Source organism: Symphalangus syndactylus, chromosome 22 (genome assembly GCF_028878055.3).
Source record: "Symphalangus syndactylus isolate Jambi chromosome 22, NHGRI_mSymSyn1-v2.1_pri, whole genome shotgun sequence".
Classification (NCBI taxonomy): domain Eukaryota; kingdom Metazoa; phylum Chordata; class Mammalia; order Primates; family Hylobatidae; genus Symphalangus; species Symphalangus syndactylus.
This window is the reverse complement of record NC_072444.2, coordinates 30,615,255-30,637,579: the sequence shown is the minus strand read 5'-3', so window position 1 is coordinate 30,637,579 and position 22,325 is coordinate 30,615,255. Positions and strand designations below refer to the sequence as shown.

The following is a 22,325-nucleotide window of genomic DNA, read 5'->3' as shown; positions in this document are numbered from 1 at the left end:
CCTCCTGTCTGAGTGGCTCGGGGACTTTCCACGTCAGGCACAGAGTCCTGGGGCCAGCTGGGGGGCTCCTTCAGACAGGATTTTGGGGTGTCTAGGCAGTTTCTAGCAAGAGGCTGGGTCAGGGTGGGGCTCCCACACGCTGAGCCAGGCCACGTTCGGCTCTTCCCACACCATCACCTCTCTGAGTCTGTCCCAGCAGCCCCACCCTGTTTATAGCCTAAGCCACACAGGCTCAGAGCCGGCGTCCTCTGCAAGGCAGACAGTGGGGTTGTGGGGTGCTGGCACTCCCACCAGGCAGCGTGGCCCTGAGCCCACATCCTCCCAGCGTCTGGGCTGCCTATGAGGTCCAGGGAGCCAGGGTGTCTGGGGCCAGGACACCAAACCAGGGCCCCACGGGAAATGGGCATTCATAGCCAGCAAGTCACCAGCCAGACACCAATCAGTGTGGCTGTGCCTGAGGTTCTAGGGTACACGCAGGTGCTGGTGCTGGGAGGACTGAGACTGTCCACGGGAGCCCCAATGTCCCACACCCCCTGGGAAAACAGCGCCCCCAAGACAAATGACCACCCAGGACGCGTGGGTCCAGCCAAGCAGCAGCTTTATTAGTGGTGCTGGGTTCTTCCCATACCCTACAGCGTGCTCGGAAGCATTCCCGAGGGTTTCTGCCGAATGCCTCCCGGCGCTCAGGACAACACTGTGTAGCATTGATACTGGAATGATATAAATAAAGCTTTGGTGTGTAGGTTTGCAGAGATAGAGTACAGGTTAACACTGTGATACGAAACTTCAGACAACACCAGCTCTCAATGTGAATTGGGTTTTTGGCCAAGGGGGAACTTCTAAGTGACTGGACACTGGGCCTGTTGCCATGGCTACTCAAGGCACCAGCAGCAGGAGGAGGAGTCTAGGGCTGAGGCTCCGCGTGGCCCTGTCGCTTCGCCTTCATCTGCAGGTACCGCCCTTTGCCTTCCTCAAAGCGCTTCTTCTCGTCCTCGGTCTCGGGCTGTGGACCACACACAGAGACAGGCAGGTTAGGGTCACTGCAGAACCAGTGCCGTGGCCTTGTGACCTGGCCTGGGGCCCTGCCCCCACCCGTGGGATCTGCCCCACCCCTGGCGGGTGCAGAGTACCATGCCTCAGCTCCGCTGGCCTCCTAGGACTGCCGGGTACCAGGCATGGGGCTCATGTCCCACCTTGCTGATGGGCCCATTGACTGGGCTGAGTATGTTCAGCCAAGATGCTTTGAGGGGTCGCAGGAGCCACAGGTGGCAGAGCTCCATAGAGGGGACACTAAGGGCATGGCGGGTCAGACGCAGTCAATGAAGTGCTGAGCCCTGTGACACCCTCACACCACCTTTCACATCAGGTGAACTCCAAGCCCAGGGCCTGTTTGCTACTGGACTTTGGTGGAAAATGCACTTGATAATGAGACATGGGAGCTGAACGGAAGTGGAAAGGAAGAGGGACCCTGCATTCGCTGCACTCCCAGGAAAGCCAGCTGCACACAGTCACTGCCCCAGAGAGAAGTGGGGAAAGCCAGCTGCACACTGTCACTGCCCCAGAGAGAAGTGGGGAAAGCCAGCTGCACACCGTCATTGCCCTAGAGAGAAGTGGGCAGATGCTGTGCTGCCTGTGGCCATGAGAAGGCCCCGCCCCATACTGGGAGCAATAGGCCTGCTTTGTTGGGAGGGAGCCCTGTCACCACGCTCTGGACCATACACTCAGGAGGCGGCACCTTGGACCCCAGGGACCCCATCTCATTGCTCTGGGGGCAGAGCCAACTGAACAGGTGGGATTTGGCCAAAGACGGGGTTCTGCCCAGGACGGTCCTGGTTCATGCCTGTTGACCGGCTACAATTACGAATGGCACCCCCTTTCACTCTAAGTCTTGTGGCCCCTGGGCAGGTGCCACCCCTGGAGTATTAGATGGTCACTTCTGAGGTCCCATCTGTCCCAACGCCATGTTCTGACTGACCCCACCCTGGCTGGGAATTCAGGTTTAATGAGCTGTGCTAATTCCTCTGGGACATTTCATCGCCACATTTTGAGGGTGTCTGAAAGCCAAAGAGATGGGGCAGTTGCCCTTCATTTCATCCACAATGACACCAAACTGTACAGCTATTTTTGGGCCTAAGTGTTTTATAGACAAATGGTATATTGGCAAGAGAAAGCGCAGTCAGCCAGAAGATGTAATGTCAAGTTATACCAAATGCCTCCTCCCCTCAGCTCTCTCCAAAATCGGTCTCTAAATGTCACCAGGTGTAAACTGTCAAAACCTCGCCGGCCTGGAGCCAGTGGCATATTCCGGTATTTAAAGAAGTAGGTGGCGCTCCTTGCAGCGGTCCTGGTCCCCCTTTGAAGAGTCTTCGGTGTACACAGGAAAACTGCTTTTCCAAGACACTTTATTGAAGAAGTCCCTCCCGCTGCTACGGTTTGATCTCTGGCTGACTTAAAAATAAAATTTGAGCCTGTGCAATTTGACCTGAAACAGTCCAGGGAAAACGAAATGTTCTTTCTCAGTTCTAGCAGCACTTCTAAGTGGGCGAGACCCCTGAGCTTCCTGGGCCTGGAGGGCACAGAGCCCAGCCCCTGCAGATGACAAGCTCCCCTGAAGACATACATGGCTACATCCTGCTGGGCACAGCTGAAGACCTCTGTGCACACTGAGGCAGAATGTGCTAGATCAGGGTTTCTCAAACTTTTAAGTGCATCTGAGTCATCTACCAGTCTCGTAAATGCAGATTCTGATCCAGTGGGTCTGGGAGCTGAGACTCACTTCTAACAGGATCACAGGTGACACAACGCTGTGGCCCTCGGACCACACCTGTGTAGCAGGGCCCTGCCCCCTTGCCATCTGCCACTGCCCCCTTTCCATCTGCCGCTGCCCCCTTTCCATCTGCCGCTGCCCCAAATGGGGGACATCTAAAGTGGCCAAGAATGCAAGGTCAAAGCCACCAGGATGGGATATAGGGGCCTTGTCCTCCCCTTCCCCTGTGGAATTGCTCGGTGATGTGGAGGGAAGCTGTAGCTTCTTGTCCGCCTGCAGCGGCAAGGCCGAGGTTCAGCAGAGGAGCGGCCGCCCACAGCCTGGCTTCCTGCCTACCCTGAAGACCCTGTAGCAGGCAGAGCAAGAGCTGTAGGGTGGGCGTGGGGTCCCAGAGCTGGGCGACGAGGCAACAGGGCCTGGTGGGGTTGGTACTGGGTTCTGCTGGCTTTGGAGTGGCTGTGGCAGCCCTGGGAGACAGCGGGGTTGGGAGCAGGAGAGCTGGGGACGGGCAGGCTGGATCGCACCCAGGCGCCTCCCAGTCTGAAAGCCTGGCCCCTTGGCTCGGGTCCTCCCTCTAGCTAGTGGAGTATCTGCCCTCCACAGAGAGGAAAGACAGCAAGGGGCTTGGAAAGAAAAAGAATCCTTGAAAGCAGGAGAGAGTAAGCCTGGCCCAGGAAAGGCAGCTGGAGTGGGAAGGGACACAGCTGAAGCCCCCGCCCAGCCCACGGGAGCCAGGTCCGGCCTGAAGAGAGGGAACTTCCTGGGAACGTGCAGATGTGGGAGAATGGCGAGAAACTTGGTCCCTAAGTGCCTGAGTCCCCAGCCACATGCTCTCAGGTACCAGAGGACCCAGGAGGGGCCAAGAGAGGTGGCAAATGGCTCTGCAGAACCAACGCCACCAGCTTAGGAGCTGTTAGCATGGGTGTCCTGGGGGGCTGGTGGGAATGGCCCATCCAAGGCCAGGGCCCTGGAGAGGGGCTGAGGAAGGGCTGCCAGGTCAGGAGATGCCTGCCTGCCTGCCTGTCTGTGTCTGCAGATCCTCTGGGCTCCCTCCCCAACTCCACTGGGAGATGAAACCTCTCTGATGGTCTGTGCCAGGCAGGTTTGGGGATCTATGCACTAAATGGCCTCATACAATAAACAACACACACTGGGATCAAGGTTCTGAAACGTCTCAAATATGTTTAACTTTCGCCTTTCTCAAACTGAGCTGGCCAGGGATCCCTTTCATAAGGAACCAAGCTCTGCCCGGCCTCTGGGACAGGCCCGCTTCGGGCAGAGGCATGCCCACTTTGGGACCTGACCATGCTGTGCGCCCTTCCTGGGATGGTCTCTTCATTCTGCCTGGAAACCAGCCCAGCATCCTCAACCCTGGAGCCGGGTGTGAATCCTGATTCACCACTGACTCACATCGACTCCTCTTTTGTAAAATGGGCCAATGTCCACCTCACAGCAGGGTTGTGGGGACCAAATTTCTCCCTGCAGCCCATGTTCAGCCAGGCATTAAAAACAACACAGTGAAAGAAGCCAGTCACAGGGGGCTGCCTATCACCCATTTACACGAGATGTCCAGGAGAGACATATACACAGAGGCAGAAAGTGGATGTGCGGTTGCCTGGGGCTGGGGGACCAGTGGTGGCTAAAGGGTGGTGCTTCTTTTTGGTGTGATAAAATGTTTTGAAATAGACTGTGGCGGGGGACGTCCACCTCTGTGAATAGAAGAAAACCTGCTGAATCGTACCCTGTAAGTGGGTGAACAGAACGGCATGTAATTACATCTCAATAAAGCTGTTAAAAGAGGAAATCTCCACAGGTGAGAGCTCTCTGTGGTGGGGGAGTGGTCAGGGCTGTCAATGCGTAAGACGGGCCCTGAGCTAATAACTACATAGGAATTCTTTATTCTCTTTACTTTTGCATATATTTGACCTTTTCTATAATTAAAAAGCTAGAAAAGCAAAAAACTAACTAGACCTAGATCTAGGAAAACCAGCCCCTCCTTTCTTCCCTAGGCACCAATGATCTCCAGGCCCCAAAGAGACGGGGACTTGGCTTTACAAGTGGTGGGCTTCGGGCAGAGCTGAGGGAGCCGTCTGGGCTGTGCGCACTCCCCGCCAAGAGGCACTAAGAGCTAACTCAGGACCATGCTCGTTCTGGTCCAGTTCATAGGTGTGTGATGGGCCCCAGGCCCCACGCATGCAGCACGGCCCGAACGGCAGGGAGATCTGCGCCCAAGAGCGAGAAAACCTCCCAGGGCTTCGGCCGGGCGCGGTGGCTCACGCTTGTAATCCCAGCACTTTGGGAGGCCGAGGCGGGCGGATCACGAGGTCAGGAGATCGAGACCACGGTGAAACCCCGTCTCTACTAAAAAAATACAAAAAAATTAGCCGGGCGTGGTGGCGGGCGCCTGTAGTCCCAGCTACTCGGAGAGGCTGAGGCAGGAGAATGGCGTGAACCCGGGAGGCGGAGCTTGCAGTGAGCCAAGATTGCGCCACTGCACTCCAGCCTGGGTGACAGAGTTAGACTCCGTCTCAAAAAAAAAAAAAAAAAAAAAACCTCCCAGGGCTTCATACAGCCCGGTCCTCACCTCTGCCAGCCACACGCAGCAGTGGAGCGGAGCCCTCGAGTCTCCTAACGATCTGGCCTCCATGACCACCTGGGAGTGGAATAGGAGTAACTTCCCACAGCTCTCGGCATCTTTACCAGAGATGTAACCACAGCCCTCCAGCCGCCGAGGACGTGGGAGGACCACCTAACTCTGGGCCTGCAGAAGGCACTGCAGACGAGAGCTCTCCCACCCCTTTGCCCCCACATGGGCTGTGCATGTGGGGCAGGGACTAGAGCGATAAGGGGATATTCTCTGCGCAACCCATGCTTAGGGCGCGGCAGGCTGTGCACATCAGGGTGTTCCCAACAACCCCACCAAGCAGCACAGAAATGATTGTCCACTTTTACCAATGAGGAAGTGAAGCACAGAGAGGCTGAGTAACTTGCCCAAAGTGACATAGCAGGTAAGGGGAGAGCCTCCATTTAAACCTGGGCATGGGGGCTGCCCTCCAGGTCGTTCTATGCTGAGGGGCTTTTAGGGGTGGGACTCGTCCATGGGAAGTGAGGAAGGCGATGGACCTGCGGGGTGTCCACGATGAACCAGGGTCGGGGGCTTCCCTGCTTCCCCTCACCTCACCCCGGCCCTCGGTGCAGCCTAGGAGCACTTGCTGAGCTTGGCCTCCCCCAGGCGGGGGCCCTGCCCTGCCCTCAGCCATATTATCCCAAACCACTGCAGCTGCTCCCACCCCAGCGGCCACCGAGCACTCCCAATGCCACAGGCCAAAGGCTGTGACTGCTTCTCTCACGAGGTCAGTTAATACGCAGCCTGAAGCGGGAACGAGCCCACGTGCAGGTCATTCTCAGGGTCGGCTCCAGGCCGAGGGAGAATCCGGTGCCCAGCAACAGGCCCCAAGGTGGCTCTGATGTGGCCCTGCTGTTTAATATTTGCAGCAAACTCATCAGCCAGGCTCTGCCCTCAGACAAAGCAAATGCTATCTGATGATGGATGGATGTGTGGGAGCCTGACAGCCTACGCAGGCCCCACTGCTCTTCCCGTCTGCCGGGATGGTGGTATCTGCTGGATGTTCCAGGCTCTGAGACAGAGTCCAGACCAGCCCAGGAGCCTCAACATCACTGCATGGAGTGCCCACCCATGAGCGCGGCCCTCCCAAGGCACGGGTGGCCTTCCTCCCTGAGTGCCCAGGGGCATCCTTCCAGGCTGGAAGTTTATGCAGATGCCAGTCAAGGGCAGGGACGTCCCAGGTGCCTGAGGACCCAGGCTCACCACCCAGGGGGAGGTGGAACAAAGGGAGGCAGGGCGGTGTCTGTCCCATGGTAAGTTGCTGGCTCACTGCTGGTGGGCAGCCAGCCTCCCCAGGCCATGGCTCTGCTAAATAGTTCTTCTACCCAAGTGACAAAGGGGCCACCTTGTCCTGCTGGGTGAGAAACTGACGGAGCAAGACAGATGTCTCCAGCACAAGGTCCCACCCACGGCCCGGCTGCTACCTCCTCGCAGCCATCTCCCTCCACCCGGAAAAGTAAATAAATGCATACGTTGTTGGCTGTTGCTGTTTTTAATGGAGGGTTGGGGGTGGGTGGAGGAGGAAAGAACGCTCTTCGGGAAGACAGATGTCTCTCTCAAGTCCCCAAGGCTGCTGGTGGGGGAAGGACTGGAGCCTCTGGGGCACTGGCCAGTGGTGCCAGCTGCCGGGCACCCACTTGTGGCCTCAGGCAGGCTCCTCCGAGCCTCTGGGGCTCCCCAAGAATATGCCAGAGAGAAAAGATGAGGTGGCAAAGGGCAGCTCAGGGCACATGACCCCCATGTATCCCGGGCACCTGCCTGATGGAAGGGATGGGGCAACACGGCCAGGAGCAGGCCTCTGAGTCCCACGGGCCCAGCTGTGTGGCCCAGGGCCAGGTTTGTTCACCTGGAAACAGGAACTCAACAAAGTGACATGACAAAGTGCTTCCTGTGGTGCTGGTGCACGTGAGCTCCTACGTGTGTGTGCACATGTGTCTGCGGTCCCTGGTGCATGCATGTGTGTCTGTGTGGTGGTCCTGCTGTCCTCACAAATACCTGAGGCCAAGTGCAGCCTGGGAGCTGCTCCAAGGACTGTCCTGCTGGTGTGTGGCCACCCCAAAGGAGGGCCAGATGGCCTGGGGTCACCTTATGGCCCGGGGTCACCTTAACGCAGCAGGGCCTTTAGGGTGTCATGCTTACCCACGGGGATGCAGGGGTGGGGAGGGTCCCAGGGTAGCAGGTTGACAGTATGCTCCCTCCCTGGTGCTCAGGGAGCACCACCTGGCACTCAGCATCAAGCCCCTGGCTCCCCTGCAGCCTGGTGGCTGCCTGGGCCTGGGGTCTGCATCTTTTTCCTCTCTCCGCTTAGTGCTTCCTGCCAACTGCTGTCTTCTGGGCTCTCTTCAACTGGAGGGGAAGCCTGTGGCTTTCAAAGCCGAATGCTGCAAACCAATGTTTTCCACTTTGCATTTTCTCTGCTTGGAGAACACACATTTGGAACATGGTATGGAGAATGAGTGACTAAGTTCCACCCTCGGTAAAATCAATAGCTTGTCCTTTTTGTAATTAATGAATGGTGCAAAAAGGGTTTCCAGTGGTGATATAACAACTTCCTGTAAGCCTGAGGGACACAGACTTTCTTAATTAGGAAGCCACGTAGCATGCCCTCTCCCTGTTATAACAGGAGACAAGAGGGGTCTTGGGATAATCACAAAAGCAATGAAAACATCTCAACATTGAGGACACTCAGCACGGCCAGGCGAGGGGCCTTGTGCATGGAGAAGCCAGCAATGATGAGCTTAGCACCAGGACTACCAGCCTCACAAGCACCTGTGCCCCCAGGGTCTCGCTCCACCTGAGGACCTTGCCTTAGCAGAGCCTGTCCGCCATCCACTGTGGCCTCTCCCAGCAGCTGCAGGCCTGGGCTAATGACCTCCTCCTCCACACCCACCCAGGACTGCACCAGCCTCCAGCAGAAAGCAGCCGGAAGTCTCAAAAAATGAGATCATTGTGGAGAGTCATAAACACCCTCACCAGGGGCTCCCCTCACCCGGCAGCACCGGCTCAGACTCCGAAAGAACTGCCCCCAAGTGGGGCCAAGAAAGGAGGCATAAAGGTCAACGGGAGGCTGCTGGCGGAGGCAGGGAGATCGTCGCCACAAAGGGGAGAAGAGGCATCGGGACTTGGGCCTGGGTGGTGGCCCCTCAGGAGCCCCTCCTGCAGGCACAGAGTGCCGTGGTCCCGGCACGCTCGGCTCACAGCTCCTGTGCCGGGAGTGTGGACATGGAGGTCCCCACCCTACAACACCAATAATGATCAGAGCTGCCACCTGCTGAGTGCCCACTGTGGGCTAGGCCTGGGTCAGAAGCTGCGTGCTCATGGCACGCCTCTGCTCTGCGTGTGCCCACTCTGTGCTATGCCCTGTGGAGCCCTTCCCGTCCTGCTGGAGGCCAGCACCATGCCTGGACACAGCAGGGGCACAGGAGGTGTTTGCTGGATGGATGAATGAATGAATGAATGAATGATCAAACAAATGAAGATCAAAAAGCCTTAATTCTAAATAGGGATGGTCTCTATGTTAACGATTCAAAACCAGTACTTCTGCTCAATGAACACTGGCATCATCTGTCCCCAGCCAATTCCAGGGGGCTCAGACCATGGAGGGTCTGAACAGGAGCCTGCAACAGTGACAAAGGTGAGATGAGAGTGTCCAGCACACCTAGGCTTGGCCATCCCCCTGGAGACGGGCCAGCTCTGTGGCCATGCTGGGGACTTGCTTCTGATCCTGCACACACAGGTGGGGAGCCTTCTGCATCCTTTCTACCACCGTGTGGGGCCCAGGGCCTGTTTCTTCCTGCACCTTTGCTCGCAGGGCTCAAGACGTGTGTCTGGCCGCAAAGGGCCTTTGCCAGGACCCTCCACACCCCTTGCTGAGAGCGCCGAGCAAAGTGGGCGGCCTCCAGCCCCAGGATACTCCAGGCATGAACTCGCCCTGCTGAAAAACTCCAAGTCCCATGGCCAGGACCTCAGGTGGGCCCAACAACCTTTCCAGGCCTCTCGCTCACCTTCTGCAGTGCCCTGGGTCTAGCTGGGATGCTCCCTCGGTTCACTGAACCCTCTGGAAATCCCACCCACGGGCCTCTCCTGGTACAGCACCCCCTCTTGGCAGTGCTCACTCTGTCCGTGTCACAAATCTGACAGCAGTGGGGACAGAGAGGCCCCAAGGCTCCATCCCACACTGTTGTATGCCCCCCAGGCCTGGCTCTGAGCAGAGCCTTCTATAAAACCTCCAGGGGAGAACATGAGCAGCTCACCATGCCCAGGTGGGTTTTTAACCCCCCCGCAGCCGGTTAGGCCGCGGTGGCATCAGAAGAGCTACCTACCAGTGCCGCTCAGAAGGGCCAGTGTGTGGCTGTCTGGACACAGTGGATCTTTCAGAGATATGTGCAGAGCAGAAACATGAAAGGTGGCTGGAGAAAGAGTCTGGGCTCAGGCAGAGGGAAGGCGAGAGCCAGGCTGGAGGGGAGAGCTACATGCTCTCATCTGCGCCAACCGCCTTCTCAGTACCCATGCCTCAGCTTCTAGGCACGTGGGACTCACCGGCCACCGGATGTTCCTAAGTGCTAACCAATGAGGTGACAGGAGCAGCTTCAGGATGCAGGTATTTTCCCATCACAAGACTGACTCCTGCTAAATGCAGGCAAAAGGAACAGAGAGCACGACACTGGATTCTGAGCCTCGTGAATATTCCAGCCCATGACTCACGCCTGTGGGCTGGCAGCAAGGTGGGGGCAGGAAGGGGGCAGGGCTTCCCTCACTAATGGCCAAACGCGGCAGGCGGCTCACCAAGCCCTTCCAGGAACACACCGTCAACCTTCTGCACTCCAGTAACAGCTGAATTTCCTAAATTAGTCAACAATTAAAAAATTATTCCAAAAGTTCAATCTTGGCCAAATGAACAAAGGAAGCCAGTGTAAGAGCCCGCACACTGGCGCAGCGGTGCCCATCCCAGGGCAAGTGCAGAGGCTGCACGCAGCCACCACACAGTGCTTCTGCCCACTCTTTTGCTAGTGAAATTCTCTGGGAGTAGGTGCGGCCCCTCCCTGCTGGCAGGAGCCTGCGGCAACGGGGTGTCTAGGATGTTGAGGCAGCGGGGACCCTAGGGCCCTGCCCCATGACAAACGCCCCACGTGGGGACCTCTCTCTCTGTCCTACATCCTGGGACCGGACCTCTCTTCTTGTCCTGGCCCGGGCTGGACACGGCCAGGAATGGCCACCTCTGCTCCTGAGGCTTCTTCGAGAGGAACGGGGCCCATGAGAAGACCCCAGGCCCCTCTGCACACCGTGCCTGGGGGTCAGGCAGGTCCTGGGGGTGGGGAGCGGCGGCCACCACCACGGAAAGCCTTGCCCCATGCTTCCTCCTAAGTGCAAAGGGGCGAGGGACCTTCCAGTTACAGCATCACTGAGAAGGCACGGAGAAGGGACTTGGGGCAACAGCCTGGCAACAGCTCAAGACAGCCACAGCCAAGAGGCATCTCCAGCCTGCTCTGTCTGCAGCCCCCACATCAGTGCGTCACAAAGCTGTGGCCCTCAGCACTGCATGGCAGACAACTTCCAGAAGGCTGCAGAGGGCCTTTCAGCTGACTTCAGCCCTGGGGCCCATCCTGCTCCAGCTGAACAGCAGGTCAAACAGTGCCCTCCTTGTGGACGCTCCGGCCCATGCCATGCTGTCCTCTCAGCTGGTGTGGGGCTTGCCCGGCCCCTGCACTCATGCAGGTGAATCAGCTGAGGCCAGGAGAAGGAGGTCATGGGGCAGCAGCAGAAGCGAGGTGGGCACCATGTTCCAGAGCCTTCTGAAAGTTGTGTGGGTCTTTGCTGAGGCCACGCCTCACATAAGGCCCCAGGAGAGGCAAAAGAATCAAACTGGAGCGGAAAACTTTCCACTAAAATGTGCCCCAACCCCCACACTTCACAGTGGCCTGCGGAGGTTCAGTCACCTGCCCAGCACTGGTCCTGAGATCATCCGGGGCTGAAGCAAAGGCCCTGGGCTGAGCGCAGTGGGCGTGGTGTGGGTGGGCAGCGTGTTGGGACTCCCAGGGTTTAGGTTCTCGCACAGAAGGGTTCTCAGGTGGGGCTCCTCCCAGGACCCCGCAGTAGGGTCTGGCTGGGAGAAAGCACAGTGGCATCGACGACAGCAGCGAGCAGCCCCCCTTCCCAGGCAGTGAGGTCCCAGATGGGCCTGCTGGCCATGCGACCCCTGGCGAGTGACTCCCTGCCTGGTGCCCGCCTCCTGTCTGGGGATTCGAAGCATCTGTGAGCAGACGCACCAGCTTGCAGAGGGGTTGGCGCTCCCTGAATGCTCCGGCTTCAGTGACCTGTACCCAGGCACCACCCAAGAGGAAGCCTCCCCTGCCCCTCCAGTCCCTTGCCCACCCAGGAGACAGGCAGCAGCCTCCGCTTCCAGCTGCCCTGGCTTCCTAACCAGAAAACAACCCTGCTGAGAATGGCCCCTGGCCTGGTAGGGCTCCCTCAACATGAAGGTGCCCAAGGGTCTCAGGGCCTCTTCTAGGTCGGGGCACATCAGAGTGGACAAAGCTCAAAAGGGTGCGTTTTCCCTGTGTTCTTGGAACTCCCCTGGCTATGCGTGAGGCAGCTCTAAAAGGCAAGGTAAAGATGGCCACACCTAGGCCAGGCGCGGTAGCTCATGCCTGTAATCCCAGCACTTTCGGAGGCCGAGGCAGGTGGATCACGAGCGAGACCAGCCTGGCCAACATGGTGAAACCCCATTTCTACTAAAAATACAAAAATTAATAAGGAATGGTGGCATGTGCCTGTAATCCCAGCTACTCGGGACGCTGAGGCAGGAGAATCGCTTCAACCCGGGAGGCAGAGGTTGCAGTGAGCCGAGATCGCACCACTGCACTCCAGGTTGGGCGACAGAGTGAGGCTCCGCCTCAAAAAAAAAAAAAAAGATGGCCTCACCTGCCTTCCTTACAGCCTCCCACTTCCATCCAGAAAACATTTCAGTGGCTAAAGACTGAAGCTCGGAGTCCTGGGCTGGCCACCTCGGGAGATGTGTGTTCATGAGCACCAGAGAGACCCTCCGGGATGGGCTCGCTCCAGTTTGGAAGCCTGCTTTGCAAAGATCCTGCCCTGCATCACGTGGCTGCACAGTTGGAGCCCCGGCTAATCTGGGGACACATCCCCTCCTCAGTGTGCCCAGGAAGCAGTGGGGTCACGGCACTCACTCAGCCCTTACAGCCACGGAACGGGCTACAGGCTTCTCCCTGGTCAGGGGCCTGGGCGAGCCCCTCACCCCGCCCTGTCTCAGCCCCACAAGTTCTCAGCCCCAACTCCCTGGGCCTGTAGAGGCTACAATGCCCACACCTGCAAGAATCAGAGGCAAGTACAGCCCCCACCCGAGGTGCCAGGGACGTCCTCCGCTTCAGCAGACATACAGCTCTGACCCTCCTGCAGGCTGAAAAGCCTTCCCACATCTGTCTGCTGCCACCTGCCTCCTGCTGTCCCTCCCCACAAGCCACTTCTCCAGCCCCCGTCGGCCCAAGGTCAGAGGGCACTGCCATGGGGAGGCCTGGCTCTACGCGCTGAGTTGGCCTCTTCTAATACGAGACTGGGAAGTGCTGGCAGCTGCCTGGAGCGGGTGCGGCAGCCCCCAGCATAAAATATTCATGGAGATGCAACTCCAAGCAGAGAGGCTGCATCCGTGTCAGCCAGGCCCTGGGGAAGGGAGCTAAAAATAGACAGGAGGCTGAAGAAAACTGATGTGGGGATGAGGGAGGCGACTGGGAGTAGGAGGAGGGGCCGCCAGGGCACATCTGTAGGGACGGAATGCACATGCAGGTTCACCGCAGGGAGCACACACGTGCTCCCAGCCCAGAACTCGTGCTCATGTGGGCAGTCCCCAAGTGAGAGCTGCAAATCCCTCTCCGGGCAGCCTGCCCCACCAGCGGCTATTTTTGTCAACATCAACATTGACATCCGTGGGCCCCAGGACACCTCAGTGAAGAATCAAAAACCATCTTTAATGAGCGAGAAATAACAGCCTGGATCAACATGACGCGGCCACACCCAGGGGATGGGCTACCATTCCCTCCATTCAAGCTGGCGCCCTTCCCTGCCGCTCTGCCCCTTCCCCCAGAGCCGGCCCTCCTGCACTCTGACCCACCCCAGGGTATGGAGTTCTGGAAGGGGCAGCCCCAGGACTGCTCCCCAGCTGGCTCTGGGAAGGTCACAGGCCCGGCCCCCAAAGCCTCCGTGACCGCAGGCTGCTATCCACATGAGGGTGGACCCCCTCGGGTTGGACTCTATAGGGAGTGGGGAACATGAGGCACAGAGGTCCCCTCCCTGAGAGCCCATGGATCGCTGGCCCCTCGTGGTCACTGCACTGGCCTCCCTGAACCAGCTGAGTGCTGGGGTAGGTGCAGGTTGTCCTGACCCCACATCCAGTGTGCACGGCCCAGCTGGGGGCAGCCGGGAGAGGGAACCGTCATTGGTGGGCAAACACCAACCACGCCTGCAGCCGCTGCCAACCTGGGAGGATGCTCCCCACCATCAGCTTTGAGGGGCTGCTATTGGGAGACTCCCCAGGGCACCCCAGCCTGTTCAAAGCACGGGTCACCCAGATCCTCCTCTATTTTACGCCCATATGTGTAAGCCCCATAGACTCCCACCAGCCCTCTCTCCCCAGGCCTGCCCCGTCCTAGCCGGGTGGCCTCAGGTGTGTCACTGTCCCCAAGCTCCCCCGTTACAGACAGTGGCTCTGCGCCTTCGGCCCTCGCCGTTCCCTACACCTGAGCGGTCCCCACAAGACAGCTCCTGCCCTTCCTCCCTGACTCCAGGCCTCCGCTGAGGCCTTCCTTGGGAAGGAACATATTTAAAATTGTACCTGTCCCCCCGGCACGCTCCCATCCCCTCATTCCCTGCTGTCTTCTTCATGACCCTGGACACCACTCAACTTCCTCTATCTTCACTGTTTGTTTACTCCTCCCTCTGAGAGCCTGTGAGGCCCCAGGGAGAGCAGGTGAACAGCAGCAGACGACGAAGGCCCCCCATCTTCACCCACCCCACGTGGTGGGCACTGTGTCCATCACCACCGTACAGATGAGGAAGCCGAGGCACATAGAAAGTGTGTGCCTAAGGCCACACAGCTAGTAAGTTTAGAGCTCTGCTGACCCGGGCAGCCAGGCGCCTGCTCCTGGATATGTGAGCCTGACAGTCCACACAGCGTCTGCAGTGGGGGAGGGGGGGGGGAGGGCTGAGAGGGAGGCTGGGGTGGCGGAGGCGATACTTCTCTAGAGCGGTTGTGGGTGCCCTTCTAAGGAAAAAACGTCTGAGAAATGCTGTAGCTCCAGGAGGGTCTGGGGAGGGTGGTCCAGATGGGAGCAGCAGGTGCACAGGCGCCGGGCGGGAGTGAGCTTGCTGCACCCACACCCAGGGCACGGAGGAGCCACTGTGCATTTCGGTGGGAGAGGGAGAGACTCGGATTTTGATGACCAGTTTCCTGGGCTGCAGGGAGGGTCAGATTGAGAGCACCAGGAACAGAGGAGGGAGCAGCCAAGGACTGAGCAGGGGTCCCATGGCGACGGGGCAGTAAGAGCTGTTCGGGAGAGAGGAGTGGACCGGCACTGGGTGGGCGTGGGCATGGGGGGAGTCAGGAGGAGCCAGCTGGGTTCCCAGACTTCCAGAGCAGCACAGAGGTGGACAGGGATTTTTTTGCGGGGGGGATAATGAGTTCCATTCGGGACAAACTGTATTTGAGATGCTTTTGGGAACCCTTTTGAGGGGCAGCACTGGCCAAGTCAATTTGGGAGTCAATACGACACACAGGCGATGCTCAAGGCACAGGCCATGGATCCGACCACCCCAGGAGAGAAGGGCCACAGGTTAGGACATGTCAAAGCCAAGGGTCGGGGACTGTGTGGTGGCCGGGGAGGCTGGAGTATCCCTACAGACACTACAGGGTCCCCTTCACTGAGGGCCTGGTCAGCTGTGCTACAGACAGGGAGTGGACAGCAGACAGGGTGTGTCCTTGCGTCTGTCCATGCTGCCCGCAGAGGGAAGACAGAACTGGGAAAGTTTGTCCGGGAGGCAGGAAGAGGTAGGGGGCGAGGAAGGAGAGAGCTTCGGAAATGTGCCTGTGTCAGGTGGGGCATTCAGCATCAGGACAGACAGCAGCCATGCTGAAAAGCGTCAAGGGAGGGGCGTCGGGTCCATCAGGAGAGACCAGAGCGGGCCCAGGTGGGAGTGGAGCCCATACTTCACGGCCGAGAAGAGCAGGCAAGTTTAGAGAAGGCGTGTCCAAGGTGGAAGGAGAACCAGACACAAGGACAGAGGAGGCTGGAGCCTCGCAGCAGGGTCAGGGGCTGAGGAACGACTGCGGACCAGCCCAGGAGACGTGGAGGGAGGACACCATCCTGCCAAGGGCCGATGGGTGGCACGGTGGGCCAGGGCAAGGCGGGGTAGGCTTATAAGTAAATGGGGAGGGGTGGGGGCAGATGAGGGAGGAAGGAGCAGGCAGCAGAGCCAGCCCTGATGGAGTAGGAGGGTGGCAGCCTAGGGTACTTTGCCACAGAAGAGGCTGTGGGGCTAGAGGCATGGAGCAGTCCTCCCACCAGAAGGGGAGCGTGCCTCGTAAGCCCCAAGTCAAAGAGGGGCCAGGTCATGAGAGTCGTGCAAGGGTGGGTCACAGGCACTGTGTTAGTGCCGTGCTGGGGGCACCCACCACTCACTTTCCTTCCTTTCAGCCTGGCTGAGTCCTCCTCATCCATCAAGTCCAGGTTCACCATCAGCTCCTCTACTCAGCCCACCCCACCTGGGAGAGGCCGGCACCCAACTCCAGCAAAGAGCTGGCCTAGAGCTGGCAGGGGAGGGTACTCGCTGGGCCTGACAGCTCACACACCACACCTGGCGCTGCCACCACGGGCCCTGGTGAGGCATGAGCTCCTCCACTCCAGGAAGGGGCAGGGCTGGGAGAGGGGCTTGGAGGGGCCTCAGCCTCGATTGAGAAACAAGGCAGCTGGGGTGACCGGGCGGCCTTCCTCAGCCACGTGGGGAAGCGACGGGCTGTGCTCCAGCCTCTGGGAGGAATGCGTTTTCAATGTGTGTTCGCCCCAGAGATTTCAGCACACGCTCCTCTCCGGCAGGCTGAGCAGCAAATGCTTGCGGATCTGCACGGGGAGCAGACGACGCGGGGGCAGGGGCCTTGAGAACCTCTGGAATCAGGGGTCAGCCTCGCAGGGCTGTGGTGCCTGCCTGGCCACTTCCATGAGAGCGCCAGCTCCCAAGAGGCCTGTGAGCACCCGCCTGCTCCCAGCTGCTCTGCTCCCGCATCCTCGCTCCCCGGAGGGGCAGGAAGCTCCTACAGCTCTGCTTTCCTCTTGCTCCCCTCAGTGACAGACACAAGAGCTGGTTCAAAGAGAAATCAGGACCAGCCCAAAGGCTGCAGAGCCGCTGGGGTCGGCCAGGATGGGAACCTCTGTTCTTATGACAGAAACAGGGAAGCTGCCTCTCTGGGCCGCTCGAACCCTGCCGATGTCTGTGACCCTACAGAGTCCATGCCAGGCGGAGAACTACCAGCTCTCAAACGTGGCAGAGCTCAAGGGATGTGGACACCTGGGGGCAGCAGCCCCCGTGAACGAATGTGTGTGGCCTGCACACGCCCACCCCATCTGCCCCACATAAGGAGGAGAAAGGCCAAGGGGCTGGGACCCTCAGCCCAGAGCCCAGCAGCCTGGCTTGGTCTCATCGGGCAGGACCTGGAGGGAGCCCACCCCTCCGGCTTCCTAGCAGGCCCTTCGGCAGGGGATGGGGGACCCAGGGCGCGGTCCTCATCCCTCTCCAGCATTCTTACACAATGCCAGGGAACCCCAAGGCGCCACACTCAGAGGCGACCTGGACTCCCAGGCAGCAGCCATGCTAAGGTGCTCTTAAAGGGGTCTGTCTCTCTTGTCCTGTCTGCCCAGCCCCACCCCACGGGCCCTGGGAGTAGAGCCCAAAGGCCTCCCTGCTGGTTATGAGGCGTTCCTTCTCAAGGCCTCACCAGATCAGCCCCGTAGCCCGAGGTCACTGGTCCAGGAAGTGGCCAGGCCTGGCCCTACTCTGACCCCTACTGACAGGACAGGACTCATGCAGGCACAGACTCCCCCTGGAGGCCCAAGCACAGGGACCCTAGGGCTGCCTGGCAGGGAGGGGCCGCCGTTCCAAGGACACGCACTCACCACCAGCTGGGGCACAGGCAGCGACCTGCCCTCCTGGCTCAGCGACACGTAAGTGAAGAAGGCACTGGCGGCCCGGTAGCGCTTCTGAGAGCTGTCCACAACAGGGTCAGCGTCCACCAAGACCTCGATCTCCATGGACTTATTGCTCGTGAAGGTCATGCGTCCGGAGATGGTGATGACGCAGCCTGTGGAGAAGGGAGGGCGGGGGTCAGGGCGGCCTCCACCCCATGGCCGGGTGGGGGACACTGGCATTTCTGTGGTCAGCAGGCAGACACTTGGTTAGGGGAAGCAGTGGCTTGGCTGACTACCAGATGTTCAAATAACAGAATATTAGAATGCGTCGTTAGTTGCCCATGAATGTTTATCTTTCTAGTGAGCAGGTTTATCTACGCTAAAGCACTGAAGGATTTTGGTGGTCATGAGTTCGAGCCCCCACCCAGGCAGGCTCTTTCCTGGCCGGGAGTGGCAGCACCTGCCGAAAGGCTTCAGAGCCACTGTGCCCCCATGGGGGAGGCCGCAGACTGCCTTCCAGGAGCTCTGGGTGTCAGCTGGCTCTGCCCTTCCTTAGGTCAGGGTCAAATCTGCAACCTGCACTGTCCATTCATTGGCCTTGCTGGTGCCCACCGGGGCCACAGCTGCCCCACTACACTGCTCTAAGCACCAAAACAGAACCTTGTATCACCTTCCACTCCCACTCCCACCCTCAGGGGCTCCAGTGACACAGGGCAGCTGCCCGTGCCCCTTGGTGGGATTGAATCGTATGTGACTGCGTGCCAAGCCTCCCTTCTGGCCCCACTGGTCTGCTCACGGGACCAAAGCTTCCTCCTCTGGGCTGCTGGATGCCATACCCCTTGGCCAGAGTCCTCCATGCTCAAAGCACCAGCCCCATTTCTCTGTGAATCATGACAAAGTCCAAAGTCACTAGTTCCCATACATTGTCCCTGTGTCCCTCTCTCCCCATCAACCCTAACCAACCTCTCTGTGCACCCCACGCTCCCCGGGGCACGACAGTCCATCCTGGCAGAAGCTTCCTGACCCAGAGCTGCTCTTCTGCCCCCGCCACCCTCCCCGGCATGGGCTCCGTCCTCCTACCTGGCCTCAACATAATCCCTTAATCTCAGGGAGCTCAGCTCTTCCCTATAGGCAGGCATGAGACACCCTGCCTGGGGGATAGCTACGGGATGGAAGGACTCGAGCCAAGAGCTGACCTGGGGCCCCGGGAAGGTGTCACCATCGATGTCACTGGCCACTGGGCTGCAGAACCCCCCGGGGACTTCTGGGGCAAGTGCTGCCCTGCGGTCAGAATGCCCTCCCAGGCGGCCCAGCGTGGCCTCTATTCTGGGCCAGGCTCAAGGAAATCCCTGCCCGACTCTGGCTGCTGGGACTTGCTCCCCAGGAAATATAACTGGCTTCGGGGACCTTTTAACGCGGCCTCTGGAACCCCCAGTGTCCTAGCTCCACCGAGACCAGCCTCACAAGGCAGGTTTAGAGACCCAGAGCGAGAAGGCGGCCAGGTGGTGGCTGTTGGAGGGCGGTTAGCAGGCCAGAGGCAAGAGCGGTTATTCCATGTTAAAAAGTATCAGAACGATCCATGCTACATTCAACTTCATACTTACAGGGAGCGCTTCGTGCCAGTGCTGGGAGAGGAGGAAGGAGCTGTGTGGTCAGCGCCAGCAGGCGTTACGTGAGCTGTAAGGTACAGAGTCCCATGCAAAGCGCCCGCAGTCACAAGACGCACCCCAAGAGGAGGGCAGGCCATGGGCCAGGCCCCAGCTAAGGAGCTAGAAGTTTCAATGGGTCAGACCTGAGGGTCTCCCAGCATCTCTGCCTCCTTCCTCACGTGCCCAGCCCACATCCCTCACCAACAATCGTGTATAACACTTGGGAGTCACAGGCCAAAAAGCAAGAACAAGCCCATGAGCAGAAACCAACAAGAACTTCCCTGCGGCCACAGTGTCACATATGGGGGCCACCCATGACCACACGTGGTGCCTGGAGGAGGGCAGGTTCCAGGGGTCTTTGAACACTGGCTCTTAGTTTTGAGGAGCAACAGAAAACGTGTTTTTGTTTTTGAGACGGAGTCTCGCTCTATTGCCCAGGCTGGAGTGCAGTGGCGCCATCACGGCTCACTGCAACCTCTGTCTCCCAGGTTTAAGCGACTGTCATGCCTGTCACTTAAATAGCTGGGATTATAGGCGTGCACCACTATGCACGGCTGATTTTTGTATCTTTTGTAGAGATGAGGTTTTGTCTTGTTGACCAGGCTGGTCTAGAACTCCTGGCCTCAAGTGATCCATCTGCCTCGGCCTCCCAAATTGCTGGGATTATAATTAGGTGTGAGCCACTCCGCCCAGACTCCAAAAACATGCTCTTGGTGTTGCCCATGAAGGCCCCCCTTGGCCACCACTGCCATGGCCAGATCCTGGCTGCTCATGGCTTAATTGCTGTGTTAGAAATCTGAAGAAACTCCTAACAGCAATCAACAGTGACTTTAAACAACTAAGTAGGTTGATTATAAAAGCATTAGACGTAACAACAAAAAGAAGAGAATGCTGTCTGGGAGAGCCTCTTGTGGTCCATAATACAATTAACATTTCATAAATGTCAGGAAAATTTTCAATTACAACCAAAATCTGAGACTTTTCACCTTTCAGAGAGCAACATCATTATTCTAAACAAGACACAGGCTATAAGGTTGGCTAGCAGGACAAAGTACAATATACTAAAAGTGGAAACCTAACTGGATATAGTGGCACACGCCTGTGGTCCCAGCTACTTGGGAGGCTCAGGCAGGAGCATCGTTTGAGCCCAGGAGGTCGAGGTTGCAGTCAGCTGAGATCGCACCACTGCACTCTAGCCTGGGTGACAGAGCAAGACCCTGTCTCAGAAAAAAAGAAAAAAACTGGAAACCTGATGTGGTCACTGGCTGGGACTTAATTTGAAACCTAGGGTTGACAGATGAATCACAAGTCCCAGAAACCAAGAGAGAGCCCAGAGTTTCCAGGGGCCCTGGCTTAGGGTATCCCATCTCCTAGACCCTGGGCTCAGAAGGCACATCCCACATATGACACCAAGGTCTCACAGGCAGCCTCTGGGAAGGGACTGTCCCAGGGGACCTCGGGGGGACCAGCTCCCACCCCCAGGTCTCTGTTCCTGCTCTAGCCCTTCCTGAAGAATTCCAGCTACAGACCGGGCACAGTGGCTCATACCTGAAAGCCCAGCACTCTGGGAGGCCAAGGCGGGCTCATCACTTGAGGTCAGGAGTTTGAGACCAGCCTGACCAACATGGTGAAACCCTGTCTCTATTAAAAATACAAAATTAGCTGGGCATGGTGGCACATGCCTGTAATCTCAGCTACTTGGGAGGCTGAGGCAACAGAATTGCCTGAACCTGGGAGGCGGAGGTTGCAGTGAGCTGAGATCATGCCATTGCACTCCAGCCTGGGCGACAAGAGTGAAACTCCATCTCAAAAAAAAAAAAAAAAAAAGAACTCCAGCATTCCAGCTACAGGCACTTTGTCAACCCCAGGACGGCGGCTGAGGCGCACACCAAATCCTTCTCTCCGCCTCCTCCAGGTCACATGGAGGCCCCCCTGCAGCATCGAGGCCTCCCTGGGGACAGAGGTCCATCCAGGTGGGGTTGGGGTGATAAGCAACTGGCCTCAGCCTCTACAAGGGCCCCTAGCCTGCCCCCTGCTTTCCACACCCCACCAGAGTGGCCTTCTGTGAGCTCCATGAAGCTCCTGGCCCCCGTGGCCTCTCCCTAGAAAAGCCCTCCTCCCACCCCCATCTGGTTCATCTTCTGTACCTCGGCTCAAGCATCCCTTCTCCAGGGAGCTGCCCAGGATGGCTCAGCCCTCTCCACCACACCCGCTCTAGAACTATCTTCCACTCCTGCAGAGCCAACGACCCCATTTGCGTTGGCACGCTTGTTGGCTTGTCTATTTCACTGTTGTCTGTCTCCATCTAGCCTGGAAGTCCCACGAGGGCAGAGCTGGGCCCAGGGGGCCCAAAGCAGGTATCCAGTTGACAGGCTGGACCCCTCTGGGGACCCACGACGGCTGGGGTGTGGGTCACATGTGGACACCAGGCCACCACAGACTCAAGCTGGCCAGAGCCCCATTAGAGCCCCAGGTTTGCATCCTCCTGAAGTGGATGCTGAGCAGCCCAGGATCAGGAGTGCCCAGGAGCATGGCCAGCAGCCCCTTCCAAGCCCTGCTGGCCGGTACTTCCTTCCAGTCTCAACTTCAGTACCACTCCTGGGAGCAGCCTGCCCTGGAGCCCCACACCTGTCCACCTCCCTGCCTCCCTGCAAAAGGGTGGGGAGCCTGGGGGCAGTCACGTGCTGGCCGTCACCTGCCCACGGGGCAGCCCAGACTGGCTCCGCCCTTCCTGCCACTTCCTCCACGGCGCAGACACGTGCTGTCATTCCTCCCACTGGGTCAGAGCCTGGACCATCCAGGCTGCCAGCCAAATCACGACCATGCCCACAGGTCCCTCCACCAAACGTGGAGGCGGGTGAGGCTGGTCATGCATCACAGAGCTGAAGACAGCGTGTCCAGGTGGCTCTCGGGGCACTGAACCTGACAGAAAAGGCAGAGGCAGGGCCCGACAAGCACTGCCTGCAGACCTGGCGTGTCACACGGAGGTCAGGATGCTTCAGGATCTCCCAGCAATGAGGGGAGCTCAGGCCTCCTTCCCACAAAGTCTGCCTTGATTCAGCCCTCCCCCCAGGCATGAGAAGGGCAGGAAGGGG

At 58.5% G+C, this 22,325-nt stretch overlaps 1 protein-coding gene across 5 annotated transcripts in view; it reads right to left on the bottom strand.

The window, feature by feature from the left end:
* Positions 1-581: 581 nt before the first annotated feature.
* Positions 582-22,325, bottom strand: part of ACOT7 (acyl-CoA thioesterase 7) — a 130,941-nt gene continuing 109,197 nt past the window's right edge. For all 5 annotated transcript variants that reach the window (XM_055262178.2, XM_055262177.1, XM_063631974.1 and 2 more), the window contains exons 8-9: positions 17,570-17,754; positions 582-1,003 (exon numbers count right to left, since the gene is read on the bottom strand). In XM_055262178.2, coding sequence (XP_055118153.2) covers positions 905-1,003; positions 17,570-17,754 — 284 coding nt within the window. In that variant the 3' untranslated portion in view covers positions 582-904. The remainder of the gene's footprint in view (positions 1,004-17,569; positions 17,755-22,325) is intronic.